Source organism: Diplotaxodon limnothrissa, linkage group LG18 (genome assembly GCF_057381915.1).
Source record: "Diplotaxodon limnothrissa isolate DT_005_m linkage group LG18, D_limnothrissa_male_GT1.1, whole genome shotgun sequence".
NCBI classification, from domain to species: domain Eukaryota; kingdom Metazoa; phylum Chordata; class Actinopteri; order Cichliformes; family Cichlidae; genus Diplotaxodon; species Diplotaxodon limnothrissa.
In genome coordinates, this window is record NC_140613.1 from 38867507 (window position 1) to 38891881 (window position 24375).

A 24375-nucleotide genomic window follows, 5' to 3' on the forward strand; every position below is an offset into this window, starting at 1 on the left:
TAGTATAGATCCAAATAAATTAAAAATAAAAACCCAAGCTGCAAGATAATTGCCCCCATTATACACATATTATATATATATATATCCATCCAGGCCAAGAATGCATTAGCCCATGCAGTGCAGTCTTCTCGCCATGACTGTGACCTGCTCAGGGAGCAGTATGAGGAGGAGCAGGAAGCTAAAGCTGAACTGCAGCGTGGCATGTCCAAGGCCAACTCTGAGGTGGCTCAGTGGAGAACCAAGTATGAAACTGATGCCATCCAGAGGACTGAAGAACTAGAAGAGGCCAAGTAAGTTAAATACAAACAAGAATATTAATCTAAACTGTGAAATATGATAAAGAGCTCAAAAGAAGAACAGTAAAGATAGGACCACCTGCTTTAAGGCCTTTTTTATACCTTTTTTGCTATCAAATGGTGGCATGGCATGTTGTGCACGTCCCAATTTTTACAACCTGCTGCGCGGGTACCATGGATGGGTTGAAGACACGAGTATTTGATCTTCAGTGCCATTTCAATAATGTATCAGTACAGAAGCTCTGAGATTTCCAGATGATAGGTAGAGAAGGTATACGTGATAAGGCGAGACCTTCTGGAGGAAACTTTGAAAACAGTTGGAATTTTTTTGTAGCTTTTTTTTTTTCTCCAATACCAACGCTGGTGCAGAAGATTTTGCTGAGTGGCGACAGCTGTGATGACGATAATTACGTCTTCAATGTTTTGATTTGAGCCGTTTTGATCAAGGAGTTCAAGTAATGAGCATACACCCCAATGTCCACAGTGCACGTGGTGTCCTTTGCTGGGTGTCGTTGGCCCAGAATGACAGAAAAACAACAATACTAGTTGGTTATATTCGAAAGTTAAAAAATGCCGCGTACATAGTTGACTTCTTGTGGTCACCTGAACAAATGTAAAATCTAACATTTTCTGAAAGGAAAGTGTTGTTCCTGAAGCTCCCTTTCAGGCAAAAACAAAATAAAACAAGCTTCTAATATGTAATTGGAAGCAAGCATAAACATACGTACGTCTGCAAGCCTTCGATAGATTTTTATATCTATAGAAGGCTACAGAGTACAAATGTTCAATAACTAAATAATGGCCCAAAATATAAAAACAGTTGTGTTTCACTTTTAGAAAGAAGCTGGCTCAGCGTCTGCAGGACGCTGAGGAGGCTGTTGAAGCAGTGAATGCTAAATGCTCCTCTCTGGAGAAGACCAAACACAGGCTGCAGAATGAGATTGAAGATCTCATGGTGGATGTAGAGAGGTCTAATGCTGCTGCTGCTGCTCTGGACAAGAAGCAAAGAAACTTTGACAAAGTATTTTTCATATTTTATCGTTAAACTACTGCAAACACATTAATCATTAAAATCATGCTTTCTGTTCTTCATGTTGAACTATAAACCTGGCATGTCTGTGACAAATAACTACCTCTTGCTTTGTCTAAGAGTTGTTACAGTGCAGATACAGGGGAAACTATGGAGAGGTCAGTGATTTAAGCCTAAATTCATACCATTTCTATCTCAATGTCTATCTCAGATTCTTTCTGAGTGGAAACAGAAGTTTGAGGAGTGTCAGTGTGAGCTGGAGAGCTCCCAGAAGGAGGCCAGGTCTCTCAGCACTGAGCTCTTCAAACTGAAGAACTCTTATGAAGAGTCTCTTGAACATTTGGAGACCATGAAGAGAGAGAACAAGAATCTTCAGGGTAACTGAACGCACATTCACAACACATGCACACACACACATACAGGTACAAAAGAAAAGTACACTGAACACAACCACTTTCATACACAGAGGAAATCTCTGACCTCACTGAGCAACTTGGTGAGGGGGGAAAAACCATTCATGAGTTGGAGAAGGTCCGTAAGCAGCTGGAGCAAGAAAAGAGTGAGATTCAGTCTGCCCTTGAGGAAGCAGAGGTGCGACTAAAACCTAATATCCTCCAGTCTCTTATGTATATATATTTATAACTTTAAAAAGAACAGTTCAAAATGTGATTTCACGACCGTCTTAGGGTTCTCTTGAGCACGAGGAGGGCAAGATTCTAAGAGCTCAGCTTGAGTTCAACCAAATCAAGGCTGACATGGAGCGTAAACTGGCCGAGAAGGATGAAGAGATGGAGCAGAGCAAGAGAAACCTGCAGAGGACCATCGACACCCTGCAGAGCTCTCTTGAAGCTGAGACTCGCAGCAGGAATGAGGCTCTGCGGCTGAAGAAGAAAATGGAAGGAGACCTGAATGAGATGGAGATCCAGCTAAGCCAGGCCAACAGGCAGGCAGCCGAGGCCCAGAAACAGCTTAAGGCTGTTCATGCGCATCTGAAGGTAAACTAAAAAGTAATTATTTCTCATGTTTCTATTTCTGTAATGGATTATTTATAACCAGAGGATCAAACATTTTTCTAGGACACACAACTTCAGCTGGACGACTCTCTGCGAGCCAGTGATGATATGAAGGAAAACATTGTCATTGTTGAGCGACGCAACACCCTGCTTCAGGCTGAAGTGGAGGAGCTGAGAGCAGCTCTGGAGCAAACAGAGAGAAGCCGCAAACTTGCAGAGCAAGAGCTGCTGGATGTTACAGAGAGGGTGCAGCTACTGCACTCACAGGTGACACAGACAGAAAGGTTCATATTAAATTGCTGACCAAAGGTACTGCATATCATACGACATCATTTGTCTTTGTTTATTGTATGCAGAACACCAGCCTGATAAACCAAAAGAAGAAGCTGGAGGCTGATACATCCCAGCTTCAAACTGAAGTGGAGGAGGCAGTGCAGGAGTGCAGGAATGCAGAGGAGAAGGCCAAGAAGGCCATCACTGATGCTGCCATGATGGCAGAGGAGCTGAAGAAGGAGCAGGACACCAGCGCTCATCTGGAGCGAATGAAGAAGAACATGGAGCAAACCATCAAAGACCTGCAGCACCGCCTGGATGAAGCTGAGCAGATCGCCATGAAGGGAGGCAAGAAGCAGGTGCAGAAGCTCGAGGCCAGGGTGAGCACTTCTTTTACATATCTGTGTTATTTCTGGGAAATTAAATTTTTCAATTCTTGAAAGAAATTCTTTGGAGAGTTATCTGTATTTCATGTCCCCAACCAGGTAAGGGAGCTTGAAAATGAGGTGGAAATGGAGCAGAAGAAAAGCAGTGATGCTGTGAAGGGGGTGCGTAAATATGAACGTCGCATCAAGGAACTCACCTACCAGGTTTGTGGAAACTATCAGCATCCTTTTCCCAGGTTGAATTAAGCATTTTTTGTAAGTTTGAAACCATCCATCCATTTATTTTCTTCACTACTTATCTGCTTTAGGGTTATGGGAGTGATTGACAGAGCCCTTACAGAGTAAACCCTAAACAGGTTGCCAGTCTTTCACAGGCCAAATGTGTAACCTTGTTTCTCATTTCCACAGACTGAAGAAGATCGCAAGAACATCGTGCGGCTTCAAGATCTAGTGGACAAGCTGCAGCTGAAAGTTAAAGCCTACAAAAGATCTGCAGAGGAGGCTGTAAGTGTGGTAATGTTTGAGGTGAAGTCTACACGTGGTGTCGTCTTCTGTCTCCAAATACTCAGGTTTGTTTCATTAACCTTAACAGGAAGAACAGGCCAATGTTCATCTTGGCAAGTTCCGCAAGATGCAGCATGAGCTGGAGGAGGCTGAAGAGAGAGCTGACATCGCTGAGTCTCAGGTCAACAAGCTTCGTGCCAAGAGCCGCGATGTCGGATCCAAGGTTTGACACATGCACTTTGCAGCATCTGACCCTGACACGTGCTGCCCTCTAGTGGCTGCATTTAACTCTTTTGCTGCTCTGCTGTTCGTTCTTTAGCACAGATAGAGTATGTGTTCTGTCAGTTGATATCACTTTGTAATTATATATATATATAGTTGCTTTGTTGCACTAAAGCTGCACTAATCTGGAGCCCTGACAGCTGTTTCTCTTCTTCTTTTCCAACCTCCCCCGGCTGCTACAGAAAGGGTTTGATGAGGAGTGAAGCTTTGGAGTCAACAGAAACCCCTTTGTCTGCTGTGTGTTATAGATCCCCTCAACTATCACTATTTACAACCTGCAGTGCTAATAAAATCTCATTAAGCTGTTGCACAACATTGTATTCGTTCTGTTTTTCTCAAAGTGGGTTCATGACAAATTGTACAAGACTTGAATGACCTCTAACACATGCAATATAATGCAGTAGTACATTAACTGGTAGTTAAAAACATAAAATTGTAGATATACCTATTAATGGTGAAAATGCAGCTACAATGTTCTAGATGCTAAAAAATATTGATGTAAAATACATTTGAAGGTGTCCTCCCTTCACTTGCATTTACAGTAAATAAGTATCTTAGAAGTAGATTATAACATAAACCATGAGTCAGGTATGGGATAGTGGCTGGTACACATTTAGGTTTCATGACACATCCCAGTTGGATTCTAGACACAGGCCCATCCACAAGGCTTCACAAGCTACTGTAGATAGATATATGATAAATGATAAATGGGAGAATTGCTTCGGGTCAGTCCAACAGCTGAAAGCACCTGGGTGTGGTTGGGGATGGGTTAATCTCGACTTCTCAGCTTTGTTGTCTGCATTTGTAATTGTACACTGGATTAGAGCACACCAGTGTACAATTACAAATGCAGACAAGTGTTCAGTTAAATCTATAATAGTGAAAGTGACCAGACCATGCTGAGGGGAATACACCATGAACAATAATCACTTTTAATAAAATGCGATAAGGAGAGGCTTCAGAACAGATTCTGTCAGCGCTGTGAAAACAAGGAAACAGCAGTTGTCTACACTCGCAAAATATTGGCTATTGCAATAGCATTAAAAGCAAGTAATGTAGGTCTGTAGTTCTTTACTGGAAAGCTTTATGTCACGCTAACACATGTGCTATGGTGTAAAATCCAAAGCACTGGCATATATCAAGCTCTAGGCCTAAATGGGAAAATTAGAAGTCGAGTGAAGAAGTAGGAAAGAATAGAAAAGTTAAATAGTGAGATAGTGATGATAAATAAAAGAGGCGAGAGAAAAAACAAAATTCATGTTCTTAAAATAGAGGTCAAGAAAGCCCAAGAGCCTGGACCTCAAGGTCAAACATAAACCAGTGCTCATACTTGGACCTACTGTAATACTGCCTGTAATCACTTGCAGCTGGTCAGTGAATCCTTGCCCAGGTCTGTCTGTTCCAAAGGCCTGGGGAGAATTCCAGAGGATTAACAAGCAAACATCGACAGAAAGATAAACACAATGGGATGCAATACAAACTGCATGTCAGGATCTTCATGCTTAATCTAGCAGGTTCGACTCTGTTGGTTTATTTACTTTTTAATCAATTAATGTATTTTTTTTTACAGTGTCTTGAACATAATATTTGAAAATGCAGCTGTTTCTGATCCCTAATAGTTGCAATGGTGTAGAGGCACCATTGCTTTTATCATTTACAGAAACTGCTAATCTTACCTGTCTAGAGCTTTGCCTTGGTGCTGCTGTCAGGTCTTAGTGGTTGTTGTTTCCGCTGGAGACTAAATATTGATATGAGGCAGGAGAGGAGGAGGGAGGAGAGGGAGGCCCCAGAATCCCTTTGTGTGAAATTTAGGGAGCCCTTTGTCTTCTCTTATTACATCCCATATCTTTAACTCCTTGTTTGGGCTCACAGGTACAGAAGTTTGTCTATGAGCTAATGAAAGCACATTCACACCTCTGCTCACACCACATACAGCACAGCATGCGCTGAAGATTATCAGTGTCATTAACAAGATATCGGCGCTCACGCTCGAGTGAATAAAACAAGCCATGAATGACACAGCAATTCCCTGCTTCTGTAATTAGACCACATATGAAGCCATATATTAGACTGTACCTTGAAGTTCTCAATAGAATCTTCTCATTTTTTAATCTTCTAATTTCATCTGATCTTTCATTGTTGAAATTCTTCCAAACATTCCTGGTTCCAGATCTAGACAGACTGCAAAACTAATCCACAATGGCAGTGATAACTTTATTTACACAGCACTTTTATAAATACTCTACAGTGAAATACAGAGTAAAGCACATTAAAAACATTGTTTTTATGTAAGTGGGCTTTTTTCTTTTAAAAAATCATAATACTCACTGATACAGTTTGTAACAATAGCTGCCTGTCGTGTGGACGTCCTCTGGGCCCAAGGCCAACCTTGTATTTAATTAAGTGTATGTGGTGACAATGTGTATTTGTTGTGACATAAAGAAATATTTCAGTGACGTTTGACCTTTAGGTTGATGTTATCTCCACTTGCTCTTTAGCAGGGCATGGAATCGCTCACTTCCAGCTGACGCCAGCTGCCAATAAGAGGGCCGGGGAAGTTATCAGAATGGAAATAATCTCAGCTCTTGTCAGCAGCTGTTGACCCTCCTTTTATCTCTTAACCTTTCGAGGAGCTGTTATTACTGGTGCTAGTGGCTGGCTGTGATGAGTGCTATGCATAATGTATGCATGTGTGTAAGTTGCACATTATTAAACAGTATTATATTGTTAAAGTTATACAGATGACATTTAATGGGACTATATATCAGCAGGTCTTATACTTAACAGAGTTTTAATGCATTCTTTTTTTCTTTGTTATTGTACATATCATATCATTATTATGACCTAAAGTAAATCGTGCTACAATGTTGAAGGCAGTTAAGCTCCGACTCCACAAAGAAGCAGGGCCATTCTCACTTGATAGGCTGTCGGATAATATCTGTCACTCTCAGGAGATTTATGTGAGACTGAGATCAGTGTGAGACCATCATCTGCTACAGTTGATCCTGGCTGCAAGCAATAGCAGCACCCTGAAAGCCGTGGCTGTTCTTCTCGATCAAGTGCCGCATTCTCGGCAGGAATTTCACACAGTTATCTTTGTCCTCAAAGTTACAATGCCATTTAAACGGGGCTGTAACCATGGGGCCAGCTTTTGCTAGCTGCTGCCTGATAATGGGAGGTGCCTTTTACAGTAACCTTTGCACAACACGACCGATTCAGTGCGATGCTGAGCCCTCTGGTGTGGTGTCATCATTGCCTTTCAATGAATCTCAAGCATGTCACCTGTGGCAGACCTCTGTCTGTGTTACTCCGCCCTTGTTGCCTAGTTGAGCTCAAATGCTTATGCTCTTTATTTAGACCGACTTACTCAGTATGTGATGTCTGTTTTTGTTACCACAAAGCTCATTCTGTGATAACTACACACAATACGATGCCTTTCCCTAAGCTCCTAGAGTAATTGAGAACCATACATAACGTACTTCTCTAAAATATCTCCCCAGATACGTTGTGCGCCGTCTTTTGTGTTTCAGCAACATCCTTGGGATGGGAAAATATTCAAAGGATGCTTTTTTGCTCTAAGTAGGGATTACATGGTTACACATTTTTCACTAAGGCTTTATTTGGGGTTATTTTCAAATTTTTTCTCATTTCTGTTTCCACTGTTGTTTCAGTTTTTAGTTTTTATTGCAGTTAGCGTTTGTTTTTGGTGGGTTTCGTAATTATTGTTATCTAAGGGTGTTTTTGTAAATTTGCACAATCTTTAGAAAAATAGATAAAACATAAAAACTACTTCTGGCTGCATCACATATTTGTTTTGCTAGTTTTATAGCAGATACTACAAACTACACAATAATTGTTTTAAATTGCTAAATTACCTATATTTCGTAAGTACAAAATTTTGCTTCAGTTAGTTTTCATTGTTAAAGTTATTATTATTAGTTACTATTACTACTTATTATTATTTTTATTTTTTTCACACCTAGTTTATAGTTGGGTTTTAGACACTACAACTACCTTGGGTTTCAAGCTGACTTACTTACGTTTCAATCTGTAACTCACTTATTTCTGATCATATCAGATTAAATTATTCAAAGAATACACAAACAAACAAAACTGATACATAATAACTCACTTAAATCAACTCCACTCTGAATTTTAGCAAAAAAAAAAAAAAAAAGATAAATTCAGTGTTGTCATCTACTTGTCTTACACTACACTTCCACAGACATACATAGGGGGTTTTAAAACAGGGGGGGTTTTCTAATTCCTTTTTTATTAAAAAAAAAAAAAAAAGAATAGCACTACTAAGAGCACGCCAAGTACAAGAGTTCATCCAAAAAGTCTAAAATATTCTAGAAAAGTTGATGACAGGACAGATTTTTTTTGAAAATCTCATGTATGTGTGGGCAGGGCCTTAATAAAGATTTCTTGATCTTTGTATTTTTTATCTAATTTTATTTAATCACCATGTATAACAGTGATGTGCAGAAAGAACAGCTTTTTGTTAGTATCTGTCCTATGATGAATATATACACATCTTAAGGTTTTAATAAAATACATTTTTGGTAAGAGTTTTTAGACCCCTGCAGGATCTGTGTAATTGACACATCATTTAAATACATTTAAACATTCTTCACCCTGTGCTAGTTCTGCCTGTCTTAAATGAGGATGCCTCTGTTCGGTACGACATGTATTGTTCCTGCAACACAAGCACACTTAAGGGATGATGACAGAGGAATTCCTCCCCATGTCTATTTAAAGATTGAATTGTGGTCCCCTGGCTGATTAATCACGGCACTGCATGCACGGAGCTCCTAATATGGCCTCGTTGGGAGACTCCATCACTGATAAGACTCTATCCCGCTGATTTCTATATTACCCTCCACCACTCATTAACCACCTCCCTTCACTAACTCCCAGCCCAACCAGACACAAAAACATTCCTGGGCCTTAAAGCCCTCCTCCATATTTGGCAGAGGGGCTTTGCTTATAAGGAGAACTCATGGTGAAACTCCAACAGGTCACCGTTCTATCTCAAGGTAAGGCGTGAGGACGGGTGCTCACAAACAGAGAAATTAGATCTTGATGCTATAGGCTTATCTGTGCTGCAGACCAGTCTCACCATTTTCCATTATATCTTTCCTCAGGACCAGTACACCTCAGTCTTCTCAGTAAGGATAAAGGTAAGCGTGTGTCCAAATGGACACTGGAGAAAAATGGAAATATAACGTTATGTAAAAAATTTAGGAAAAGAAAAATCTTTATCTGCAGCATAAGTAATTTGTCCCTTTTTGTTGTACACAAGGTGAAAAATGGGTGATGCTGCCATGAAAGAATTTGGGGCAGCGGCCCCTTACCTGAGGAAGTCAGACAGGGAGCGTCTGGAGGCCCAGACTCGCCCGTTTGACATGAAGAAGGAGTGTTTTGTTCCTGACCCCAGTGATGAATATGTGAAGGCTTCGATCACCAGCCGTGATGGGGACAAAGTCACTGCTCAGACTGAGAAAGGGAAGGTGAGTGATTTGTTGGCACAGCTGCTCTTCATACAGCTGGTTTCCTAACTAAGACCAAAATGGTGTGAACTTATTTTTCCTCTAACAAATGTAGTATAGATACAACCAGAACAGTCTTTTTCTCCATGACACAGCTGAGCTCAACAGCTGAATTTTGTTTATTTTGTCAAACACACTCAGAAGCAAGAGTACAATAAAAATATATTTCAATCAACCTTTTTCCACTTAGGATAAACTTTGACACCTCAAGGTAATTATGTGTACCATTTTTAGGACCAAGTAGTAAAAGGTACAGCTTTACATAATTTCTTCTATATTTTGAGATGCAATATCAGCATACAGTGGCTGTAGCTCAGGAGGTAGGGCAGGTCATCTACTAATTGGAAGGTTGGCTTTTGGTCCCTGGCTGCTCCAGTCTCCAGTATGCATGCCTAAATATCCTTGGGCATACTGAACGCCAAGCTGCTCTCTGATGTGTTCACAGGAGTATGGATGTGTGTGAAAGTTAGATTTTTCTTGGGTGTAGAAAAAGTGCTTGTATTAATCGGTGAATGAGGCTTTGAATGCTGAAGTAGAAAAGTGTTATATAAGACATTTACTATTTTACAGCCTCTGTTTGGCTAAAACACACACACAAAGAAAATATGTAAAATATTTATTTTTTCCTTAAATGTTAAGGTTCTTATACAAAGTGGATTTAAAAGACTCCAACAAGTTCACACTGTAGCCTTGCAGCTGTGAGGATCTGCATTAAGAACTTCCAGACTAGCTGGTTAACTCTAAGACATGAAACGGATAAAGCTTTGAGTCAACAATAAGACTAGACAAGAGCCAGTCCAACCATGAGTGCATTTATGTAATGAATGGGTACTTTTGCAACCTTTTTAACAAGCCAATTTTGTACTGTCACATTAAAGTGGATAGCCATAATTAATTATGTTTGTCAAAGGTACAGCAGTCCTCCAGTGTACTCCTGTTCACCGAACCGACTTAACTGGGTTATACATGCTTTTCTTCGTTTTGTGCTTTTCTTCTTTTCCTCTCAAACTGTTTGGCATAATTCATCCTAGACTGATAGATCTCCTTCCTACAATATTTTGGAAATAAGTCCATATTAAGACCTACTGTGTCCTTTTTTGCAGACTGTCACAGTGAAGGAGTGCGATGTGCACCCTCAGAACCCGCCAAAGTTCGATAAAATTGAAGACATGGCGATGTTCACCTTCCTCCATGAACCAGCTGTGCTGTATAACCTCAAAGAGCGTTACGCAGCGTGGATGATCTACGTGAGCTGACAGCACAACACACTAACTGCCCTCCCACAAATTCTACGTGTTTAACACTTTGCTCTTCTCTTTTCACCAACTATCAGACCTACTCTGGGTTGTTCTGTGTGACTGTCAATCCCTACAAGTGGCTGCCAGTCTACAACCAGGAGGTGGTCGTTGCCTACAGAGGAAAGAAGAGGAGTGAAGCTCCTCCTCATATCTTCTCCATCTCTGACAATGCCTATCAGTACATGCTAACTGGTAATTTACCTTCCATTGTTGAAGCATGTTGAAATTAAAATAAGATTTTGTAGTAAGAGTTGTCCTAAAATACTTATATGTCCTGCTCTTTTACAGACAGAGAAAATCAGTCAATTCTCATCACGTAAGTCATTCATTTTGACTCTGTATGTTTGATCTTGGCAATTACAGTAAATCATACAGTGAGAATTGTACTAAGTGGCATCTGGAAACCTTTCAGTTTTTGCTGACATGCTCGATGGTCTACTTAACCACAGGAATATTAGCTTAAGTGGTGCTTTGTCAGTTTAGTATGTAAATGAAGTCCTTGAACAGAAGATCTTAGTATGGTATATTGGAAAGGTTTAATGTTGGCATCATTTCATTAATTTAATAGGGAAGAAATTCAAAAGAAGGCTTTAAAATGTCGCTAATATCTCTAAAACAGTTAATACGTATTACATATTCTAATGAACTCATATAGCGCTTTTCACTTGTTGCCATAGACAAATCAAGTACAGTGAGAGAGGGTGGCTTATTATAGAGATGACTGGATTGTCTACTTGAGTTCTAGGCGAGGCAACGGGAATAGGGTCTGAGTCCATTCTGGCTTGCTTTGGTGAGGGACAGGCTGACTGTAACGTTTGCAGGCAACACTGTCATCTGTAGTGAAAGTGGGAGCCTTTGGAAGAAAGTCTGGAGAGGTGTGGGTGAATGAGAGCGAGACAGGCGGAAAGGTGAACATGCAAGGAGAAGAGATAGCGAAGGCAGATGAATTTAAATACCTGGGGTCAACCATCCAAAGCAATGTTTTTGTGTACAGGAGAGGCGAACAACAGAGTGCAGGCAGGGTGGGTGGAGACGAGAGCCAGGGGCGATTTGTGACAGAAGGATTGCAGCAAGAGTGAAAAGGATGGATGAAAAGGACCTGCTATGATGTATGGTATGGTGAATAGTTTTAGGTGGCAGAGTTGACAATGCGAAGATTTTCTTTGGGAATGACCAGGATGGCCGAGATTAGAAATGAGCACAGCTCAAGCTAAGCAGCTTGGAGACAAAGTTAAAGAGGCGAGACTAAGATGGTTTGAACATGTGCGCAGGAGGGATGGTGGATATACTGGACGTGCAGGGAACAGCCAGAAGAATAATGTGTCCTGTTTGTTTGATCATTCTATTTGTGTTTTCAGTGGAGAATCTGGTGCTGGGAAAACTGTCAACACCAAGAGAGTCATCCAGTACTTTGCCAGCATTGCAGCTGGAAGTGGGAAAAAGGATACAGGCTCTGAGAAGAAGGTTTGAATCTTCAATTTACAGGATGTAGAGCTTTTCCTGCAGTGTAAGTGTTTTGAATAAAGGTTTTGCTTTTTTTTTCTTAGGGTACTCTGGAGGATCAAATCATCCAGGCTAACCCGGCATTAGAGGCCTTTGGGAATGCCAAAACCATCAGGAATGACAACTCCTCCAGATTTGTAAAGTTTTGTTGATAACAGTAACTCATTTGATTGTTTTTTTATGCTTAGGCTTGTACTGTATCTATTTGTCTTGAGTTTAGACTAGTCAGTAATCAGGCAGAAAGAAACTCATGCTTGGAGTGTTACCCTTATCCCAGATTTTCAGGATTGAAATCTATGTGGGGCGGCTCACCTTTATCACTTTACTAGTTACACTTCCGTCACTACCTGCAGTTACCATGTTTCACAGCTTGGTGAAGTTGTCATACTTCTGAAAGTATAATGTGGTTCCTAAATACTCCAGGTATACAGTAATATTCTGACACTGCCCAAGGCTCTTAATGTTTTTTTTCCTTCGTACATTGCAGGGTAAATTTATCCGAATTCACTTTGCAGCCAGTGGGAAGTTGGCCTCTGCTGACATAGAGACATGTAAGTCCCTTTCCTGTGCTTTCATCCAATTTATTTCTATGTTCGCAATGATCAGCTATCTACATAATGCAAACATGTTTACAGATCTGCTGGAAAAGTCCCGTGTCACCTTTCAGCTCAAGGCTGAGAGAGATTATCACATCTTCTATCAGATCTTGTCTCAAAGGAAGCCCGAGCTTCTCGGTAAATAAAAACCTGAGTTTCGAGAACCAGCAACAACACTCCTGTAGAACTAAAATGAAAAATCCAACTTTGGTTCTCCTTTCAGAGATGCTGCTCATCACCAACAACCCTTATGATTATGCCTTCATCTCTCAAGGAGAGACAACAGTAGCCTCAATCAATGATGCTGAAGAGCTGATGGCCACTGATGTGAGTAGAAATCCAACAATAATCTGCACCTGTGCCGCTATTAAGTCATATTAGTTCAATTAATACTTTGGGTATTCTACATTTAAACCTCACAGGCTGTAAATTCAAATAACACACAAAAAATTTTCACTCCAGATGTCAGCTTTAACTTTACATTTCTTTTAGGAGTATTTATAACAGAGTGTCATTGAATCATGAAATGTGAGTGAATACAACTTGAACAGACTGGATTAAATATCTGATGTCAGATGACAGTCCGAGTTTAATGCAGGATTTTGAAGGCTCAGAGAGCAAATACCATGTTATCCCTGGATCTTCCCTGTAACTCTACACTGTACACTCTGATACTATGTAAAAATAAGTAAGAAACACCCCTTTTCTAATTTAGGATGCCTTTGATGTGCTGGGCTTTACTCAAGAAGAAAAGAATAGCATTTACAAGCTGACTGGTGCCATCATGCACTATGGGAACATGAAATTCAAGAACAAGCAGCGTGAAGAGCAGGCAGAGGCAGATGGCACAGAAGGTGAGAGGAGCTCTTTCAAAGCCTGAAAGTTAAACGTGTCTGTATCTGATGCTTACATTGAAAGAATTAAATTTGCATGTTTTTTCTTCAGATGCGGACAAATCCGCTTATCTGATGGGCCTGAACTCTGCTGACCTCATCAAAGGTCTCTGTCACCCAAGAGTCAAAGTAGGAAACGAGTGGGTCACCAAAGGACAAAATGTACAGCAGGTAATAAGATGATCAACAGCTGAATAAGGTTTACATTATGGGTTTATCTGTAAATTCTAAAGCTACAGGAGGATTTCTGCATTAGGTGTACTATGCTATGGGTGCACTGGCTAAAGCAGTGTATGAGAAGATGTTTCTGTGGATGGTGGTGAGGATTAACCAGTCCCTGGACACCAAACAGCCCCGCCAGTACTTCATTGGTGTGCTTGACATTGCTGGATTTGAGATCTTTGATGTAAGAATCCTCAATTCAACAACAACAACAACAACAACAAAAGAAATAACACAGACAGGACAAACACTAGTAATAACAACAAGTATACTGTTGTCACTTTATTTACAGTTCAACACCTTTGAGCAGCTGTGCATCAACTTCACCAACGAAAAACTGCAACAGTTTTTCAACCACCACATGTTTGTACTGGAGCAGGAAGAGTACAAGAAAGAGGGCATTGAATGGACTTTCATTGACTTTGGCATGGATCTGCAGGCCTGTATCGACCTGATTGAAAAGGTGAAACACTGTACAATTACATGTTCAGCTAAAACTAATACAAATATAGTCTTTAACAAACACTTATACTTTCTGTCCTTTAGCCCATGGGTATCATGTCCATCCTTGAAGAGGAGTGCATGTTCCCCAAAGCCAGTGATGCCACCTTTAAAGCTAAGCTCTATGACAACCACCTGGGAAAATCCAGCAACTTCCAGAAGCCCAGAGTTGTCAAAGGAAAACCAGAGGCTCACTTTGCCCTGGTTCACTACGCTGGAACTGTTGATTATAATATCAACAACTGGTTGGTGAAGAACAAGGATCCTCTGAATGAGACTGTTGTGGCATTGTACCAAAAGTCGACCGTCAAACTTCTTGCAACTCTCTTTGCAAATTATGCAGGAGCTGACTCGGGTAGGTTTTAAAAAATTACTAGCATCTTAGTTTACAAGTGATTATTAAAGCATCATGTAATAAGCTACTGGCCCAACCTTCCCCTGCCCACTTTCCCACAAATAACAACTGTATCTTACAGCTGAATCTGGTGGGAAGGGCAAAGGTGGAACCAAGAAGAAAGGTTCTTCCTTCCAAACTGTATCAGCTTTGCACAGGGTAATATCAGTATAACTGTACATGTTATAGATTGGTTAATAGAAACATTATTCCTGAATTTAGGACCTTAAAAGTCATTTCGAATTGTAATGTATTTTGAAGGACAATGGCAATTCTTTTCTCTATGATGTGCTATCAGGAGAACCTGAACAAGCTGATGACCAACTTGAGGTCGACTCACCCTCACTTTGTACGCTGCATCATCCCCAACGAGACCAAGACTCCAGGGGCCATGGAGAACCCTCTGGTGATGCACCAGCTGCGCTGTAACGGTGTGCTGGAAGGCATCAGGATCTGCAGAAAGGGTTTCCCCAACAGGATCCTCTATGGAGATTTCAAGCAGAGGTATTACATTCCACTTCTTGGTCATGTGTCTCTTCAAAGAGAGATTTTAATCTCAAAGAGCTTTTGGGTTAACTGATGTTTATTTAAAGAAGAAAAGGATCACATATTATACAATTCCTTCAAAAATTGTAATACTAAGCTCCTAGACACTTACACCTGTGATTTTACAGATATCGCATCCTGAATCCTGCTGCTATCCCTGAGGGCCAGTTCATCGACAGCAAGAAAGGAGCAGAGAAACTTCTTGGGTCTTTGGATATTGATCACAACCAGTATAAGTTTGGTCACACTAAGGTATCAAAAAAGTCAGAAACACATCTATCTATCTATCTGATAGATTTTGAAATATCTGGTAAAAAGTAAAAGTAATTCAACTCTTCAACACTAATATATTAATGTCATTCGTGCTTCTTAAAGGTATTCTTTAAAGCTGGTCTTCTTGGCCAACTTGAAGAGATGAGAGATGACCGTTTATCCCTCATAATCACGGGAATCCAGGCTCGATCAAGAGGTCTGCTCGCAAGAGTGGAATTCCAGAAGATTGTTGAAAGGAGGTCAGACAGACTTAAATATAAATAAGCTGAAAGGAGCAAAAAAAACTGTTATTGATCATAATGAGTATGGTTGTACTAATGGTTGATCTTTGACAGGGATGCACTTCTTGTGATCCAGTGGAACATACGTGCCTTCATGGGGGTTAAGAATTGGCCCTGGATGAAGCTTTTCTTCAAGATCAAACCTCTGCTGAGATCTGCTGAGGCAGAAAAGGAGATGGCCAACATGAAGGAAGAATTCCTAAAACTCAAAGAAGCTTATGCAAAATCTGAAGCTCGAAGAAAGGAACTAGAGGAGAAAATGGTCACTCTTCTCCAAGAGAAGAATGACCTGCAGCTCCAAGTTCAGGCTGTAAGTCTAATCACAATATTCCTTATACACTCAACCAGGGATATTGTATCTTATACGCTAATGAATATCATCAAATATTAGGAGCAAGATAATCTTGCAGATGCCGAGGAAAGATGTGAGGGGCTGATCAAACACAAAATTCAGATGGAAGCAAAAGCCAAAGAGCTCTCTGAGAGGCTGGAGGATGAGGAGGAGATGAATGCAGAACTGACTGCTAAGAAGAGGAAGCTGGAGGACGAGTGCTCCGAGCTGAAGAAAGACATCGATGACTTAGAGTTAACTCTAGCTAAAGTGGAGAAAGAGAAGCATGCCACTGAGAACAAGGTATGACTAATTTGATATTTCTATTTCTGACAACAAGGGTATGAAAAAGAGTCATGTGTCTAAGCTGTGCACAGAATTTGTAATACCATCATTTACCTGCAACAGGTCAAGAACCTTGTTGAAGAGATGGCTGCTTTAGATGAGATCATTGCCAAGCTGACCAAGGAAAAGAAAGCTTTACAGGAAGCTCATCAGCAAACTCTGGATGACCTGCAGAGTGAGGAAGACAAAGTCAACACTCTGACCAAGGCCAAGGCTAAGCTGGAGCAGCAAGTGGATGATGTAAGAATTATAATGAACTTATCCACTTTAGCTTAACTTTTTGATTGGTGAACCATTTTCCTTTGTATTATGGAGACATTAGTTTGCTTCTTTCTAATAACATTCAGCTTGAGGGTTCTCTGGAACAAGAAAAGAAGATTAGGATGGATCTTGAAAGAGCAAAGCGAAAGCTGGAAGGAGACCTGAAACTGACCCAAGAGAGTCTCATGGACCTTGAGAATGACAAGCAACAACTTGAGGAGCATTTGAAAAAGTAAGCACGTTCACATCCTAAAAGTTCCAAACAAATTAAGTAAAGCTATATAAGTAGTGCTATAAGTGGCCCTTCCTTCTTCCCCACAGGAAGGACTTTGAGCTCAGCCAGCTTAATAATAAAATTGAAGATGAGCAGGCCATTGCCATTCAGCTTCAAAAGAAACTGAAAGAGCTTCAGGTAATGACTTACTAATATGTGATGCTATCAAAACTAGTTTAACACTTATTAGTGAGAAAGTCTTTAACAGTGATTTTGGCTGTGATCTAGGCCCGTATTGAGGAGCTGGAGGAAGAGCTAGAAGCAGAGAGAGCTGCTCGAGCCAAGGTGGAGAAGCAGAGAGCTGACCTGGCCAGAGAGCTGGAGGAGATCAGTGAGAGGTTGGAGGAGGCTGGAGGAGCCACAGCTGCCCAGATTGAGATGAACAAGAAGAGGGAGGCCGAGTTCCAGAAACTGCGCAGAGACCTCGAAGAGGCCACTCTGCACCACGAAGCCACTACTGCCACACTCAGGAAGAAACAAGCCGACAGTGTTGCTGAGCTGGGAGAGCAGATTGACAACCTGCAGAGAGTCAAGCAGAAACTGGAGAAGGAGAAGAGTGAGCTCAGACTGGAGCTGGATGATGTGGTCTCCAATATGGAACATATTGTGAAGACAAAGGTGTGCTAAAATCACATTATTTGGTAATTTTTTTTCTCCAATGTTAACATAGCCATGTTGACATAGATTTAATACATGCATATTGAACATTTGTGTTGAATTTCAGACTAATCTAGAGAAAGCATGCAGGACTCTGGAAGATCAAATGAATGAGTACAAGACAAAGTTTGAAGAGGCTCAGCGCTGCATCAGTGACTTCAACATGCAGAAAGCAAAACTTCAAACAGAAAATGGTATATTTTTCCTTTACTACAACCTACATGTACTTGGTTTGTATGATAGAAAACACTACACTTCAATTTTGTATAAAAGTGTTTAAACCTGAAAAACTCAATTGTTATTCTGAAATCAGACAAGGATTTTTGTGTTCTTTGGGTCTTAACAATAACAATCTACATTTACCATAACATTAGGTGAGCTCTCGAGGCAGCTGGAGGATAAGGATTCCTTGGTGTCTCAACTCACAAGAGGGAAAATGTCCTACACTCAGCAGATTGAGGATCTAAAGAGACAACTGGAAGAGGAGACCAAGGTGAAATAAAGTTTCACTGGTGCCGTCTGGTGCTGCCGGCTGACAGCACCAGACGGTTATTTCCTAAAAAGTGTCACCTCTTCATATAACTTTCTTTTAACAGGCAAAAAGTGCTCTGGCCCATGCAGTGCAGTCTGCTCGCCATGACTGTGACCTGCTCAGGGAGCAGTATGAGGAGGAGCAGGAGGCTAAAGCTGAACTACAGCGTGGCATGTCCAAAGCCAACACTGAGGTGGCTCAGTGGAGGGCAAAGTATGAAACTGATGCCATCCAGAGGACCGAAGAACTAGAAGAGGCCAAGTAAGAGTCTGAAATTTAAATAGATGGTTTATTATCCTAAAGAAACTTTACCGTTCGTCTATCAGATCAGCTTTTTGTTTGTATTATGTTCCTACTAAAATGTAAGACGAACAAAAAGTTTGTCTGTTGGATGACCAAGCAGCTACTTGTAGCAGTTGAATTCACAGTTTAGTTATCCACCACACAGCTGCATTTTAATTAAACAGCTCTGAATGATGATTTCTTAAGGAAAAAGCTGGCTCAGCGTCTGCAGGAGGCTGAGGAGGCTGTTGAAGCAGTGAATGCTAAATGTTCCTCTCTGGAGAAGACCAAACACAGGCTGCAGAATGAGATTGAAGATCTCATGGTGGATGTAGAGAGGTCTAATGCTGCTGCTGCTGCTCTGGACAAGAAACAAAGAAACTTTGACAAGGTGAAACACACTGAAGTGTTTGTGACAAAAGTATCAATATGCAAGGTGGCTTCTAAAGCCTTACACTAGAAACAATCTCAGCACCCACAGGGGTTATTTAAGCAGAATATAAACACACATGCAGCGTGTGGTAGTTTTAAAAATCCACAACAGGCTGCCCCCTTCTGAGCACAATTGTTAAGAGTGAATGTGAATGTTATAAATGCTGTCTTTCCTTCAGCACTATTTCTAATATTGGAATAAGTCCATTGGAATAATCAATCTGGCAAACACAGACTTATTGTTGGCCTTTGTTACACTGCAGGTTCTTTCTGAGTGGAAGCAGAAGTATGAGGAGTCTCAGTGCGAGCTGGAGAGCTCCCAAAAGGAAGCAAGGGCTCTGAGCACTGAGCTTTTCAAACTGAAGAACTCATATGAGGAAGCTCTGGATCATCTGGAGACCATGAAGAGAGAGAACAAGAATTTACAGGGTAGGGTCTGCTGGTGGTGTTTGTGCACAAGATCTGTAGACACAGCATTAAACTTTAAAGTCATCCTAATCGCAGTGTTTGACATCCCATAGAGGAGATTTCTGACATCACTGAGCAACTTGGTGAGAGTGGCAAAAGTATCCATGAACTGGAAAAGTTACGGAAACAACTGGAACAGGAGAAGAGTGAGATTCAGTCTGCTCTCGAGGAAGCTGAGGTACACGCTCCGAATAATTAATAAGACATTTTTAAGTAAAACTAACTGCCATTATGTGTAATTCTGCAACTTCTTGCCCACTAGGCCTCTCTTGAGCATGAAGAGGGTAAGATTCTAAGAGCCCAGCTTGAGTTCAATCAAATTAAAGCTGATATTGAACGCAAACTGGCCGAGAAGGATGAAGAGATGGAGCAGTGCAAAAGAAACCTGCAGAGGACCATCGACACCCTGCAGAGCTCTCTTGAAGCTGAGTGTCGCAGCAGGAATGAGGCTCTGCGGCTGAAGAAGAAAATGGAAGGAGACCTGAATGAAATGGAGATCCAGCTAAGCCAGGCCAACAGGCAGGCAGCCGAGGCCCAGAAACAGCTTAAGGCCGTCCATGCACATATGAAGGTAAACTAAAAAAAGTGAAAGAATTTTCAGATGTTTTACATTCAAACTGGGTATAAATTTTAATGTGAATAATGTTATCTCATCTAGGATTGCCAAATTCAGCTGGATGACTCTGTTCGGGCCAATGATGACCTTAAAGAGAACATTGCCATTGTTGAGCGACGCAACAACCTTCTTCAGGCTGAACTGGAGGAGCTGAGAGCAGCTCTGGAGCAAACGGAGAGAAGCCGCAAACTTGCAGAGCAAGAGCTGCTGGATGTCAGTGAGCGAGTGCAGCTACTGCACTCACAGGTGAGTTCTGTTTACTGCAACCATGCAGATGTATGAATACTTTTTCTAAAGTGCAGATGGACACTTTTTCTCATATTCTTGCATTGCATACCTTAATAATATACAGAACACCGGCCTGATAAACCAAAAGAAGAAGCTGGAGGCTGATACATCCCAGCTTCAAACTGAAGTGGAGGAGGCAGTGCAGGAGTGCAGGAATGCAGAGGAGAAGGCCAAGAAGGCCATCACTGATGCTGCCATGATGGCAGAGGAGCTGAAGAAGGAGCAGGACACCAGCGCTCATCTGGAGCGAATGAAGAAGAACATGGAGCAAACCATCAAAGACCTGCAGCACCGCCTGGATGAAGCTGAGCAGATCGCCATGAAGGGAGGCAAGAAGCAGGTGCAGAAGCTCGAGGCCAGGGTAAGAATCACAAGTACACAAATGTGAAAAATCACAGGTATTTTTTTTAACTTAATTTAGTTTACTGTCTTTTAGTTGATGTGTTTTTACTAAAATTGTAATAAATGTTTATACTTAATGTAAGCAGCTTTAAAATTTGTGGTGGACCAGAGTCTTTGTAGAAAATGATTTTTGCATCTTTTCAGGTGAGGGAGCTTGAGAATGAGGTGGAGTCGGAGCAGAAGAAAAGCAGCGAGGCAGTGAAGGGAATCCGTAAATACGAGCGACGCATTAAGGAGCTCACATACCAGGTCTTTTTTTTTAGACATTTTGAGTACTTAAATAATTAATATTCATATATATTCATATACTTTAAGATAATTGACTCAGTCAGTAATTTCTCAAATCAATTATTATTATTGTGAAATCTACACAAATGAAAACCTGCTATAGTTAATTTTGGACATTGATTCAAGTTTCCTTAACGTCAGCAGCAAGTCCAGGGTGTGACTCTTATTAAAGAATTTAATATCTTCACATTTTTACCTTTACTGTGTTTCAGTTTCAGCAACAGGAAGTTAATAGCACATTTAATGTATAGTTGTGTGATATGAGTAAAGGGGTCTGTGTTCCTGTTACTTCACATAAAATATTAGACGTGCTGCTTTATCTTAGGCAAACATACATTTTCAGTCATAGGAGTCCTCTTATCCTGCCCCTTTATACACAGATTAACAAAATAATTCCCACAGAGTTTTCGGAAATATTACAAAGGTTCATTATTTTCTCTCATCTGTCTCCATGGCTTACTCAGACTGAGGAGGACCGCAAGAATATTCTGCGTCTGCAGGATCTGGTTGACAAACTCCAGCTCAAAGTCAAAGCCTACAAGAGAGCTGCAGAGGAGGCTGTGAGTTTATTCCTAACAAAGTTGTCTCTAACTTTGATTTTTCCTCTTTCTTTTAACCTAAATATTCCTTCCCATACATATACTTTAAGTTTTTGCAGTTTTAAACATAGCTGTTCGATACATACCATATCATATTTTTGCTGCAACACAAACATTTTGGCTACATCTGTGCCGACACCTTTTATTTTACGATGTGTGGCTTCAAGAAACGTCGACTCCCCCATGCCTCTTAATATTGTGGACTGTGTTGTTTTTTAATCCTGTAGGAAGAGCAGGCCAATACTCACCTGAGCAAGTTCCGTAAACTGCAGCACGAGCTGGACGAGGCTGAAGAGAGAGCTGATATTGCTGAGTCTCAGGTCAACAAGCTGCGTGCCAAGAGTCGTGACGTGGGCTCTAAGGTAAGCGGCTTCTCTAGTTTTCAACCCCTGTTATGATGTTCATGATAACTCACCGCGTCATTATCAGTTCAACACGATTAATTTCAAGTTGTTTTTATTCTGCAATTTGTAAAATGGCTCATTAAAAAAGGACACAATAAACACATTCGAAGCGATGCTTTAAAAATCCATTTATTTTGAGTTGTATGGTTTGTTTTAGTGGCATTTACATTAGAGGTTGGTTAGTGGTGCAAGTTTATTTTATTAGTATTATTATTATTTTATCATCTCACAGAAGCCTTCTTCATTTGTCTCATTCAGGTGACAGTTTTCACTAAAAATATGTAGTTTTACATGTTTGTTTTTTACGAGGCTAAAAAATAAAAAATATAACAGATATGAGTCATAAAAAGGGCAGAGGTTGGATGTAACAAACAGCTTTAAGCTATCTCCTGCCATCCACTAAATATATGTATAGTTCTTTTTAAAGACCTCGTGATTAATTTGTGTGTTTATATATTTCCAGCTTTTGGACAGATACTAATTTGTCCTCTTATGCAGTGAATGAAGCTTGCTAACATATTGTCTGTGTTGCTTTACTTAGCCATATTTCTACCTTCTTAAAAAACAACAAATTAAAAAAACAACAACAACAAAACAAACAAAAACGTCTAAATTTCCAGTTATAGCATCATAATTCAGATTTGGAATTAGCTAACTCAGTGAGTTAAAGACACGCCTTGAGCCTTAAATGTGGACAAGCTTTTCAAGATTTTTCAGCTACATTTCTGGTCTCATGAAACATTCGTGTTGATTTTGTCCAAGCCGACATGATGCAATAACAGAATCCTGACCCACGCTCTGATGTTGTTTTTGCCAAGTGGTTGTTATTCTCTGATATCAGTGCACTGGACAGCGATCAATGTTGTGATGTCATCATAGAGAGTCCTGCTGATTTATGTTATTTGCTTATTTTACTTATTTATTCTCAAGCTTTGCCTTATTGGTTAGATTTTGCAGTGTGATTTAATAGAGGTGGGAATCATCATACATCCCACGATACGATATTATCACAATACTTAACGCACGATACGATATTATTGCAATTTTTAAAAATATTTTGCGATATTCAGATTCGGTACATAAAGGTAAACTTTATCAATATTCATTTTATCTAATATCAAAGTCTCGCACTCAGTCTTTCTATCATTTCAGTCAGTTTTATTGTTGACAAACTGAACGGTTTGTATTACAGTCTAGTCCAACTTAACTGAATGCAACCATCTGGTACAATTATAGCTATTCTGAACTATGCAATTTATGAAAACTATGCAGCCCCTTCAGCAACTGAAGAATTTGAAAGTAAATTAAAACAAAATATAATTTTACATTAAATAAAAAAGTTTTAAACTTAATTAAAATAAAACATGTCTTAAATTAAAATAAGTAAACTGTCATGTTTATTGCTGCCAAAAAAAACTTAAACACATTTGGACAGTGAAGGAATGTCAGGATTCTTGCTCAGAAAAAGGATCAACATGCTCTGAAGTCAGAGCACAAAAACCTATTTTTGTAACAAAATATCGATTTCTGCTGTCCCTGTATCGATACATTATTAGCAAACAAAATATCACGATACTACACAGTATCGATTTCCCCCCCCACCCCTATGATTTAATAACATTGACCATTTTCATTTGCAGAGAATACATTCTTGAAAAAAAATCAATAATATTCTGAAATCGAAATATTAATCTTGTAGATTAGAATAGTTGAATAAAATATCAGTTTAAATGTCAAAACAATAAATTCTTCTTGAGGTAGACACTGATATGATGAATTGAGGACTATTATATATAATGTATAATATTATATAACAAAGAATAACAGAATAAGGAAGGTTAAGATGTATTTGACGGGTGGAGGATTTTACAAATTTCCCAAAAGTGCCCCAAATATCCCAAACTCAAGAACATCGGCAGACAAAGCAATACTTAATCTTCATCAGTGTCATAACTGAATTTTAAGCCCAGCTCTCACTGTTGTTGCTACTTGCAGTATTTTCAGTGAATTTGTTGAATGTAAGATCATTGCTGGTATTTAGAATTTAAACATGAAAATAAAATAAATGTCTTTTGAGTAAAATGATATCTACGATAAAAGTAGAGATAAAAACACATTTTTGGCTTAGCTGTAACTTTTTAGCTAGGCAGGTTATAAATATTAGTATAGAATGAAATGATAAGTAGAGACGCTCATCAGCTACACTCAACTATGGAAGCCTATGCTTCTCAGTGACTAAAAGTCTTTTCTATTCAGCTAATATGTATTTTAATATAACAGTGGTTAGCACTGTTGCCTCACAGCAAGAAGGTCCTGAGTTTAATTCCACCATCACGCCGGTGTCTTTCTGTGT

At 40.1% G+C, this 24375-nt stretch overlaps 1 protein-coding gene across 2 annotated transcripts in view; it reads left to right on the forward strand.

Moving 5' to 3' along the window:
- The window catches only part of LOC146614157 (myosin-7-like), a 33803-nt gene that overhangs the window by 8971 nt on the left and 457 nt on the right, over nt 1-24375 (forward strand). The window contains exons 1-36 of one of the 2 annotated variants that reach the window (XM_085377993.1): nt 9097-9297; nt 10440-10583; nt 10670-10826; nt 10923-10950; nt 11993-12098; nt 12182-12274; nt 12625-12688; nt 12773-12871; nt 12957-13060; nt 13449-13587; nt 13679-13797; nt 13883-14032; nt 14141-14311; nt 14395-14704; nt 14826-14902; nt 15042-15247; nt 15418-15541; nt 15665-15801; nt 15898-16153; nt 16235-16477; nt 16583-16759; nt 16867-17012; nt 17102-17192; nt 17283-17672; nt 17779-17905; nt 18086-18204; nt 18308-18504; nt 18733-18916; nt 19221-19386; nt 19479-19603; nt 19688-19996; nt 20084-20287; nt 20394-20690; nt 20876-20980; nt 21484-21579; nt 21846-21980. In XM_085377993.1, the coding sequence (XP_085234119.1) occupies nt 9097-9297; nt 10440-10583; nt 10670-10826; nt 10923-10950; nt 11993-12098; nt 12182-12274; nt 12625-12688; nt 12773-12871; nt 12957-13060; nt 13449-13587; nt 13679-13797; nt 13883-14032; nt 14141-14311; nt 14395-14704; nt 14826-14902; nt 15042-15247; nt 15418-15541; nt 15665-15801; nt 15898-16153; nt 16235-16477; nt 16583-16759; nt 16867-17012; nt 17102-17192; nt 17283-17672; nt 17779-17905; nt 18086-18204; nt 18308-18504; nt 18733-18916; nt 19221-19386; nt 19479-19603; nt 19688-19996; nt 20084-20287; nt 20394-20690; nt 20876-20980; nt 21484-21579; nt 21846-21980 (5796 nt within the window). Of the gene's footprint in view, nt 1-93; nt 291-1133; nt 1318-1537; nt 1704-1792; nt 1918-2012; nt 2322-2402; nt 2607-2695; nt 2993-3097; nt 3203-3406; nt 3503-3590; nt 3726-3966; nt 9298-10439; nt 10584-10669; nt 10827-10922; nt 10951-11992; nt 12099-12181; nt 12275-12624; nt 12689-12772; nt 12872-12956; nt 13061-13448; nt 13588-13678; nt 13798-13882; nt 14033-14140; nt 14312-14394; nt 14705-14825; nt 14903-15041; nt 15248-15417; nt 15542-15664; nt 15802-15897; nt 16154-16234; nt 16478-16582; nt 16760-16866; nt 17013-17101; nt 17193-17282; nt 17673-17778; nt 17906-18085; nt 18205-18307; nt 18505-18732; nt 18917-19220; nt 19387-19478; nt 19604-19687; nt 19997-20083; nt 20288-20393; nt 20691-20875; nt 20981-21483; nt 21580-21845; nt 21981-24375 lie in introns of those variants that run through there. The other variant, XM_085377994.1, reaches the window with a different exon arrangement.